Source organism: Podospora anserina, chromosome 5 (genome assembly GCF_000226545.1).
Source record: "Podospora anserina S mat+ genomic DNA chromosome 5, supercontig 10".
NCBI classification, from domain to species: Eukaryota; Fungi; Ascomycota; class Sordariomycetes; order Sordariales; family Podosporaceae; genus Podospora; species Podospora anserina.
The window spans coordinates 481,036-491,325 of record NW_001914849.1 but is presented as its reverse complement, the minus strand read 5'-3'; the positions used below and the strand labels follow the sequence as shown (position 1 = coordinate 491,325).

The 10,290-nt window shown below is 54.2% G+C and overlaps 2 protein-coding genes across 2 annotated transcripts; one reads left to right on the top strand and one right to left on the bottom strand.

Moving 5' to 3' along the window:
• Nucleotides 1–4,336: 4,336 nt before the first annotated feature.
• On the top strand, nucleotides 4,337–5,476 carry PODANS_5_11550 (uncharacterized protein; the record flags this gene model as incomplete). Its single annotated transcript, XM_001905685.1, has 1 exon — nucleotides 4,337–5,476. One exon carries the CDS (start codon nucleotides 4,337–4,339, stop codon nucleotides 5,474–5,476), a length of 1,140 nt encoding a protein of 379 aa, XP_001905720.1.
• Nucleotides 5,477–7,166: 1,690 nt separating this feature from the next.
• Nucleotides 7,167–8,621, bottom strand: PODANS_5_11540 (uncharacterized protein; the record flags this gene model as incomplete). The annotated part of the gene is made up of 1 exon (XM_001905684.1): nucleotides 7,167–8,621. The coding sequence occupies one exon, from the start codon at nucleotides 8,619–8,621 to the stop codon at nucleotides 7,167–7,169; it is 1,455 nt and encodes a 484-aa protein (XP_001905719.1).
• Nucleotides 8,622–10,290: the final 1,669 nt, after the last annotated feature.

Genomic DNA, 10,290 nt, shown 5'->3' with positions numbered 1-10,290 from the left:
TGACAAGACCGATTCCTGATCACCTCGAAACCCCGGATTACCTATGCCTGCCCGCGGCATCTGTGAGCTGAATCTGCCCGTCATGTTGGTGGTGCGGGGTCTATAAAAAGTCGAAACATCAAATGAGGGGTAGCACGCAGGTGAGGTGAGAAAGTAGTAGGTGTGAAGGCCGCCAGCCCCAACCAGACTGGCCTTGGGAAACTCCTGGGACCGAGACCGACACCGAGGTCAAGAGACCTATAATTCTCGTGAAGGTTTCACCCCGGAAACCATCGGTGGCTTCGCTGTGCACGTTGGAGATTCTCAGTTGTGAAGTCGAAAATTGATACCGATTTGGGCGAGAAGACTCGAGATAAAGCCAATCATCATCGAGGCTCAGCTGATCTGCATGACCGTGTTCCAACAGTGCCCAGAGAGGCGAAGCCAACAGAGAGTATATAAGGCTGCGTTTAGTCATGGCATACGGATGGAGAGAAGGGGAAAGTGAATATTGCGCGCCGCTCGCCAATGTTTGGAAGTATGGATGACAGGTGCCAACTTGCAGAAGGGTCACAGTGGCCAGTCTATTTCCGCCGACAAAGTGTCGATATCACCAAGTTCCAGACTGCCGGGTGTGATATTCAGCTCATGCAGAATATTATGAAGATGAAACGACGATTGAGATGCTGCAAGTGCCAGATCTGTATCGACCATATGGCTGGCCGAACGTTGCATATGCATGATGGTGCAGTCTTTTTGGATACCTACCGACTGCAAGTTTGACAAGAGACACAGCTGTGATAAATATTAGCGAACCAGGCGAGATGGTTCTTGTTACAAGCATGAGGTGCTGCTTGAATGCCCTTCCAGATGGCCGTGCTGCTCCCGGTGTCCGACCGGTTCAAAGTGGGGTTGTGTGACCGGCACCCGGCGACCAGTCCCGGCGGGGTGCCGATGGACCGGGCCGGTGTCCACTTCGCATCAGTTAGCTGCTTGTACAGTCTTGCACTGGCATAACTCATGTCCAGTTGATTACATATGTAATACCGAGCCACTCTGTTGGTTCATTGGCGTAATCGCAGAACCAAAATAAACCCAAGTGCCGGCCGGGGTTTAGTCCAAGAGGATGGCAGTAAGGATGTGATGAGGCAGGGTTCGAACCAACAAAGGTGTGTGCGGGATTGATCTTATCTCCTGGCCTTATCTTGATAAGATTGCGGCGCGAGCATCCATTCAGAAGCTAGACTCACGAGACGAATGGTGAAACGGAAACTCTCGAGATGGTCGCACGGGATGTTGGTGAGTACATGTTCGAGAAGGCAGGCCGGGCCCGAGTGCAGGAGTCACGGTCGTCGGCCGGCAGCCCGAGTGATTGCGGGAAACCAAAAAAAGATGACGGGACCGCGATCTCTCCCACGCATATCTGGTATCACGCGGGAGATTGACAAAGATGACCAGAAACGCAGCCGAGGTCGACGTTGGTCTCGCCCAGGTCAAAAAGTTTCGAAACAAAAACGTTTAGGGCCGGCCGCTCTGTCAGGCCGGGTCTTGACTTTGGCCGTTCCGTCAACTGCCGTGCTATGCAGGTGTGGTTGGGTCAGATGTATGTAGGTCGGGGGCAGAAGGAGTGACTAAGGTACGTCGTAAAGAGAGGGGCATGGTCAGCATTTGGCAGCGATGAAAAGAGTTGGTGGGGTTGTTGAAGGGTGGTTACCACAAGGTGTTTTGCCTCCTCCTGTTATGCTTGCGCCGCTGGGTTGAGTTGGAAAATATTCCCCGGAGGCGTGTGTAATTCCCCTTCCCATGGAGCTCGTACGCCTTGACGAGTCCAAGTCCCGGAACTACTCACATGTGAGGTTACATGAAATGGTATTCCGGGAGTTGCCCAAAAGAAAGTTGAGACGAGAATGAGGCGGAGTGATGTTGTCTTTTGTTGACGGGTAGGTGCCAAAGAGGCAGAACGACTGGGCAGCCAGGGGCTGATGAGATGAGATGAGATGAGATGATTTGTCTACATTTTGCTGGGCAGTCAATCCAATTTACGATCATGCCTCGAATTTTGGAATACTGTGTAAGAAGTTGTGGGTGCTTCAAACAGCAAGAGACAATTTGGGGGTCGCAACTGCCAAAGCATCGCATCTTGACGAGGAAGAAGCTTGGACCCCAAATCCATGAAAGAGGGGATGGGGGCAAGTGGAAAATCCTTAACAATTCTGCCGCATAGATCAATGGCAGTCTGATAGTGAACGCTGTGCAACCCCCAATGCTACAGTGAGTGATGCTCCCAACGGTGATGATCGTCCCTTGCAGCTTTGTTCCTGCCGCCGACAGGATCCCAGATCTTGTCCAACCAATAAACACCAAGCCAGTGGATCCAGAGCACGTGCGCCTTCCCAAAATTAGAGCGGAAAGGCAGGACGCCAGGACAAGCAAGCCCCACTCGCTACCGGCAAGATCGATCTTCCAAGCAATTTGACGCGCGCCTCTGTCCCGTCCATCCTCGTCCGTCTCTTTCCTCTCATCAATTGCCCGGAGAAGGCAGCCAATCCCACAGCTCTTTTGTTTCTGAGAACCAGATTTATTTCGTGTCATCTCGTCTACTGACAGCCGACAACACGCCTCCAGCAGCTGGCAGTCCATACTGACTGGCTCGCCAGCTGAATTCCACCGTGTCGCAGGTTCCTCGTTGGCGCTGTACCCCGCGGCTACCCACCAACATCACCTCTCCTCGCTGCCGGGCCGAATTACGTCAAAGATGTTTTCCACGGCTGCTGCTCTTCTGCTTCCGATTGCAACATTGCTACCGAGCGCTACAGATGCTCAGTCCCTGATAATCTCCTTTGCCGCTCTAATCTCGTGAGACGCTCTTTTGCCGCCTGTCGCGCGCCAGAGCTCAATGCCATTGTTTACCTTTCTCGATGCCTTCTTGGTGAGCAGTCCCGATCTGTCGGATTCCGGGACACTCTCGAGGACCGGCTGCTGGGCCTTGTGAGACCAGTCGGCCAGTCGCAGAATCGCCCGGCCGGATCTTGATCGCCTCCTCACAAGGCCATCAATGGCCTCCATTATCAGGTCCGGTGTTTTCCTTGTTTACGGGCAGTGTAAGGTCAGATAGGTAGGTGGTATTTGTTGGTTTTGGATTCCGTTGTTGTTTCTGACTGATATCCATCTCTCTTGAGACGGCAATTGCGCAGAACCATGATGGATGTCGAGTGCGGCGAGAGGAGGCTTGGGTACCGTATGCACGAGGCTGGCGGTAAACTCCTACGAGCCGCTCTCTGGATGCTGGTACTATTTTTTGCACACGCCTGCATGTCTTCCGCTTCCCGCACCCCACAACAGCCATTCCCGCTTTGGGATGTTCTTCTTCGAGATACTTGTGTTCTCGCTGCATCTACGAGAGCTGGCGAAGTCACGGCACAGTACCGCACCATGCCCTAAGCGAACGGTGAGAGAGAGCCTGTTGGGCCCTCGACACCTACCTACCTACCTTACCTACACACCTCATCACCGTTGCAAGTGTAATCTCGCGTTTTCTTACCTTCTCTCTTCGTCCTGTCTCTTGTCCTTACTGCCGCCAGTGGCCGGTGATTTCTCTTCTATTGTCACCTTATCCACGGACCCCCCCCCCCCCCCCTGTCTAGCCCCCAGGTCCTCTTCGAGTTAACCGCCCTACGAGTACTTCCGCGTGCTCCACAGGGTCTGCTTGGTAGCCGCCCGCTCTTCAAACAGACGCCATTTCGAAACCCATCAGCCATTAGCAGAGGCCGCTGGCCGCTCATCAAGGTCTTTCAGATACAGATGCGTAGTTTCATCAGTCCAAGCTTTCCTGTCACTATACTGCTCGTTTCAGATCTCCTACCCCGGTCTTGGGTGCCCTTCCCTTTTTGGCAATCAGAGATCAAAGCCTGGGTCTTATTCTCTTTCCACCCTTGTTTCTTTTCCGGTCTCCATCTTGAGCCTGAGATACTATAAGTCGACCGCCTCTCCTTCTCTCCTCGGCCGGCCTTCTCTAGCCAGTCATTCAGTCCTCGAGCCCTTCGACCCGCCTCACCGCGACCCTTTCTTCTTTTTTTCCTCTCCATTGTTCATTTTGTCATTGTCAGGTTTTCCTACTCTGGTCTCATCTGGTTTTCTGGTCTCATTTGGTCTTGAAGAGTTTCCTCATCATCGTCTCCTTGTTGTCATCATCAAACTAGGTTGCCGGCCTACCTTTTCTTGTTAACGACAACAACAACTACAACATCATAAACCGACCCACGAAGCCCGCCTGATAGGTAATACACTCGACCCGGGCCAAACAGAAACGCAAGATCGTCACCGCACCAATAAGGACCGAGGAGGCGAAAAACATAGCATGCCCAACTTGACTCGGGCACCAAGCAGCAGCGGAAGCAACGCCAATAGCAACAACACATACTACCATTACCCCGACGTCACATCGGCGCCCGACACAATGTCTTACTACCAACCCACCCGGCAGCTCTCCGGGTTCTACTCGGACCTCACCACCACCGCCGGCGGCAACCCCATGATGGCCGCTTCGTACGATCCCTACGCTGTCAACCCCGTCGGCCATGCGGTCCCGTCCCTGCAGATCTCCACCCACCACCAACCACCCCACATGGGCGGGCCAGTAGGAGGCACCCTTCCCACTCAGCACCGCGCTTCCTCGGGGGCGTGGAACCAGGAAGACGACCGCACCCTCCTTGCTCTGAGGGCGATGGGCAAGAACTGGAACCAGATTCAGCGGGAGGCCTTCCCGGGGAAGACGGGGAACGCCTGCAGGAAGAGACACGAGAGGTTGATGGAGAGGAGGGGACAGAACGATTTCGACAACAGGAAGCTGGAGAGGTTGTGCAAAGAGTACATGAGCATGCGCAAGGAGATTTGGCAGCCCTTGGCGGCGAGGTGTGGGGAGAAGTGGAACGTGGTTGAGATGCAGGTTTGTTTTTTCCCCCTCCCTTTCTTGCTTGTTCCAATACTGACAAGTGAAAAGTGCATGTCCAACGGCCTAAAAAACATCCAATCCCACGCCCGCGCCTACGCCCGTCGTGAGAGGTTAGAGACTGGTCAACCTTTGCCTTCGAGCTACGACGATGACATTGGGCTCGGGGCTCTCACTCCTATCGACGATGTGGCGGAACAGAGTTATTCCTCTCCTGAAACTACGGGGTCTACGGGTGCGCATAGCACTCCCGGCGCGGCGAGCAGCAACGGGAGCAGCGGGCATGGGATGGGGCATCACTATGGGGGCATGCCGCAGTATCATCAGAGTTATGGGCATCACACGGGGTATGGGCACGGGTACAGCAACAGTGTGTCGAGCACGGGGACGGCGTATGGTGGGCAGCAGCAGACGCAGCAGCAGCAGCAGCAGAGTCAGAATGGGGGGCAGAGTCAAGGGGCGAGTCCGTATATGGGGCACGGGGGGAGGTTGCCTAGCGTTGGGGATATGGGGATTGATGCTATGCTTAATCGGGGGCAGCAGCAGTGATTTGGTTTTCTCTTTGACTTTTGGGATAAGGAGTTTTTTGGTCGGGGGTTTGGCTTCAAAAAAGGCGTTCGGGAGGTGGTTGGGTGAGTTCGGAATTGGGGTTCCGGATCGGGGTCGGGTTCGGGCTTTACTGTTTCTTCTTTTTTTTGTTCTACCTTTTTTTTTCTACTTACCTTTTCATCTTTTGGCAAGGCGTTGGGTTCCGGATCGGAGGGATTTTCTTCTTGTCTCTTGTTCTGTCTCTATCAGATACCACACCATTCCTTGGCTTTTTTCTTTTTTCTCATAGTCATCACTTTTTCCTTTGTCTTAACTCCTACTTATCATGTCATGCTATATGCTATAGAGAAGAAAAAGGGATGGATTGGATGGATTGGATGGATGGAATAATGGGAGGAAGAGATTTGAATGAAATGAAGAATTGTTATGTTTTGATCACTTTTTTTGGTATCTAACTCGGGTGGTTTCCCGCAATAACTGGCGAGAACCGGTGAGGTGTAAGTCGATTGTGGTGGGGGTTCTTGGTGACGAAGAGGCTGAGAGCGGCTGAGAAGCAGGTTGGGGGGGGGGGGTGCAACAGCGACGACCGTTGGTGGGCGGCGGCGCGGACGGTTGCACGTTGGTACCAGAGTTCAGATTTGGAAATGTGGACCAGTGTATGTGGAGTACGCACGTAGCAAAAGGCTCAGTTGGGACAAGTTGACTGTTGTGGAAAACGGCAAGGTTTGTTGATGGATGAGGTGAGGCGGTGGCACGGGGGAGAGACAGGGGGGAGGGGAGGGGTGTTTACATCAAAAGATTCGGTATCTCGGGTATTCGGTCAGGATGTAAACTCAGGTTCCAGTTCAGTTCAGTGTTCATGTGTGGCGATGAGCAAAATACCGTAATGGTGAGGAATCACTATATGGCAAATGTCTTCCTCGAAACGAAACAACACAAGTGTAAGATGGCGGCGGCGCGGTGGTGGGCTACTTCTCCGCACGGCACCAAACGGGAAATAACACATTCAATGCATGCTGCGAGTCATATCTCGTAACCTCAAAAATATAATGAGCAGCGGGCGGGGATCTGAGTGAATCCAACCCGGCCCCCAGGCGGGTGTGAGACTGGTTGGTCAAGAAATATCAACTGCGGGGAATAATCCCCCAGCGCCAGGGAAGGAGGGCAAAGATCGCGAGGATCGGGATTATTCACCCCCCAGCGGCGGGACAGAGACCAAAGTAAGCTGGTCAAGTCCGGATACGCTTGCTGACCAAGGTGAAGGATTCCCCGAGAAGAACAACAATGACATAATCGGGCCTCTGGCATCAACATCCAGCTGTTGGTCCCCGAGATGTACTGCCCCAGCAACACACAAGACCCAAAGGAAGAGGCAAGATTGAGCTCTTACACATTTAGCCCCTCCTGCGACCTACCTTATCCAGAACCCATCATCGCGTTTTCTGCTTCTGACCACAAATGGAGACCCCGTTCTGTCACCGCCCGCACATCTGACAGATGATCGATCATGCAAAGACAAAGGTCAACATAGACAAACGCCGTGCCCATGCTTTTTGAAGAAAAATATAAAAAACATATCAGGTAATCTTACAATAAACTCTCTAAAGAGTCCTCGAGCTTTCTACACCAGGGCACCATTCGGCCTTCCCGAATCCCGTCCCCAGTCCTGAAGAGGCAGACAACTAACCACCTACTCCTCCTCATCGTAAAACTCTTCCAGTTCATCCTCCTCGGGCTCCCCCATCACACTCCTCCACACCCTGCCCCACATCCCCTTCTTCTGCGCCAACGCCAACACCATCACAACAGGCAAATGCCACACACTCGCCCAAAACAACCCCTTCGCACTCCCCTTGTGCCCCTCATGCCTCCAAAACTTGACCGCCTCGGCAACAAGCCACAAGTTGACCGGCGCGCTCGTGACAGCAAAACTCCACTCCGTCACCCCAGCCGCGCAGAGCCCAAGACAAATAGGAATAAACACCAAGCTGTACCTCAGCGCAACCCTCGAATTCCTCGCCGGGTTCGTCCAGGCCAGCATCCTCAACCCGGCAGCCTTGTACTCCTCCCTGATGCCCCACGACAGCGGCATAAAGTGCGGAAACTGCCAAGCAAACAATAAACTGGCAAACAGCCACCCTCCCAAGCTGGAGCCATCGCTCGCAAAGAGGAGCTCCCTCCACGTCCCATCGGCCGTCGCGCTCTCACCCGCAGCGGCAGCCCAGCCCATCAGAGGCGGGATACCGCCTACAATGGCGCCTACCCATGTGTTGAGCACGGAAAGCCGTTTTAACGGGGTGTACATGCCGGCGTAGATGGCAATGTTGCTCGCGCCAAGGAAGGCAACGGTGGGGTTGACGCCCCAGTAGAGAGCCAGTGTGCCTGCTGCGCCGCAGCCGACGGCGAACAAGACGGCCGCTTTGGTGGTTAGTAACCTCCTGACCAGCGGTCTCGCCCGTGTGCGGGACATTTTGGCGTCGGTGTCTGGCTCGTAGAGCATGTTGAGCGCGTTGGCGGCTGCTGAGCAGAGGGTTGTGCCGGTTGTGAGGAAGAGGAGGGTTAATGGTGAGAGGGAAGGTGTGGCAGTCGCGGCTGTGGAGAGAAAGGCCGGGACGGGGTATAAAGCGTAGGGGACCATGGCTGAGAGAACAACCAAGACTGTCAACCGCGGTTTCGAGAGTGACAGTAGAGATGATAGCTTTCGTCGGAGGGAATCGGCCGGATGTTGGGCTGCTGCGGCAGCGAGAAGGGACGAGGCGTCGGGCGCCATTGTTGCCGTCGGGGCATCGCTGGTAGCAGATGAGCCGCCCGATCCGGCTCCGGCCAGGACGGCGGCATTTCGTCTTTCGGCTTGCCGCCTCCGGTGGGGAAGCAAGGTGCTTGTGTCGGTCACATCGGGCGTCGATGCTGTCGGAGCTACATTGGTGCCATTGAATCGAGCCAAGAGGCCGTTCGACACAAAGTAGCCGGTCCGTAGGGGGGTAGTGTTGCGCGGTTGTGTTGACCTGGTAAAGAACCTCGCGGGGTAGTTCGGGACAGGCCGTTCGGCTCCTCCTTTCAGGAGGGCGCGCTTGGTGCACTGCCAGCACACGCTGTTGTCGAAAACACCAGACCGGAGTCTGAGACCGGGTATTGGCGGTGGCATCGTCGTTCAGGTGCCGGCTCGCATCGCCATCGTCGCCGTCAATTGGATCTTTTTGGGTGAAACTCGATCACCAGCTCCTCTCCAGCTTCAGCGTGAGTGGCTCGCTAGTATTTTTTGGCCCGCGCGCCAAGCGGTTGTGTGGCAGCTGATGTGGCTGATTGCGCCCCGCAACGTTAGCTTCCATTGTGGCTCGTTTGGGAGCTTGGGCCTCACCTGGAACAGACAATCGACGTCATCTCTTTTGATGCTGAACGTTTTGACAATTCCATCAAGACTCGAGCGGCCGCTGAATGCGCCTACGATGGAAACCAGAGGTGTATAAGCAGACACCCCCTCAGTCCTGCCTTTAGCCGCGCGTACGGAAGTTATGAACCGTTATGCAGTTTGATCCTTCAACTCCGAGTTCAGGAGAAAACAATGAACAGCGTCTAAACCGCCAATCGCACCACAGCAATCTCGAAATTCCATCCAAGTCCAAACAATTGGTCCCAGGAGTCCGGTTTGCCAGCTTGACGGAAACACAGCACAGGAAGACGCGCGCGATCATCATCTGCTTGCTAGGTATTCCATCATCATCATCATGCCATGATGGTTAGACCCCGTTGTTTGTCTGCATGTCGCAGGGCCATCACACCAGAGACCGACCACAGTGCGGCTGGCTAAGCGGATACAGCTCCCGTTCCCAGCAACGGCCTACGATCACGGCCCAACAGCGATCTGGCGTTACATGGCCCAGCTGGCCCAGCCCGTGGCTTTTTGACAGGCCTGGTCGTACCAATCCCGGCAGTTCGGATCTGGGCGTCACTTAGAAAGCTTCCGAGAGGACCTGAGAGCGAGCTCGAATTCTGCAACAACACAAGTGCCGAACGCCACAAAAATATTCCTGCCAAGATGGCAATGCTTCGGGATCTCAAGTGCCGTGCTAATTGTCCGACATTTCTTTTTTGATGCCTGCGTCCGGGTACGAAGCCCGAAGCTCCGGAGGGTGGGTCCGTCTTCGGTCCGCAAATTGCGGGGCCCCCCGGAGCGGCATCCGGCACTACGGCTGCAACCCGAACGTCATCACTGGTTTTGGTCTGGTGCTTGCCAACGCACTTTCCCCGCTCATCCAGTTTGTCAGAAAATATACCCGAAACTGTCAATATTGGCTGGGTTTAGTGACTTGCTGTCGTCAACAACTTCATTGAATGATCAATATTCACGGCTAGGTTCTGTAAAGTCCAACCACTTACTTGATTATCACCGACTCCTTATTTTCACCCCCACGTTCGCCCCCTCTTGCACCCGAACCCAATCATGACTAGCCTGCTCGATGAGCTCAGGGGACTGAGCTCCGTTGCTTGTGACACTCTTGACGCCGAAGGTGAACATCCCAGGTCTCCTCAACACACATTCTCACTGACCTGATTCCCCTGTGTAGTCGCCTCCAGATTCGGCCCATTTGTAGATTGTACCTCCAATCAAGTAAGTCTTTTCAACATGGCAACACCCCACCAATCGTACTGACCAAGATGTGGAATAGCCATAGCATACAATGAACTCAGCCAAACTCGACTCAAACGGCAAGCTGGGCTACCCACAACTCCTAACCCAATTCCATCAAGGTAACCCCCTGGAGGTTTGCCAAAACAACCCGACGCCCCCCTCCAAAAACCTCGCCGCCCAACCT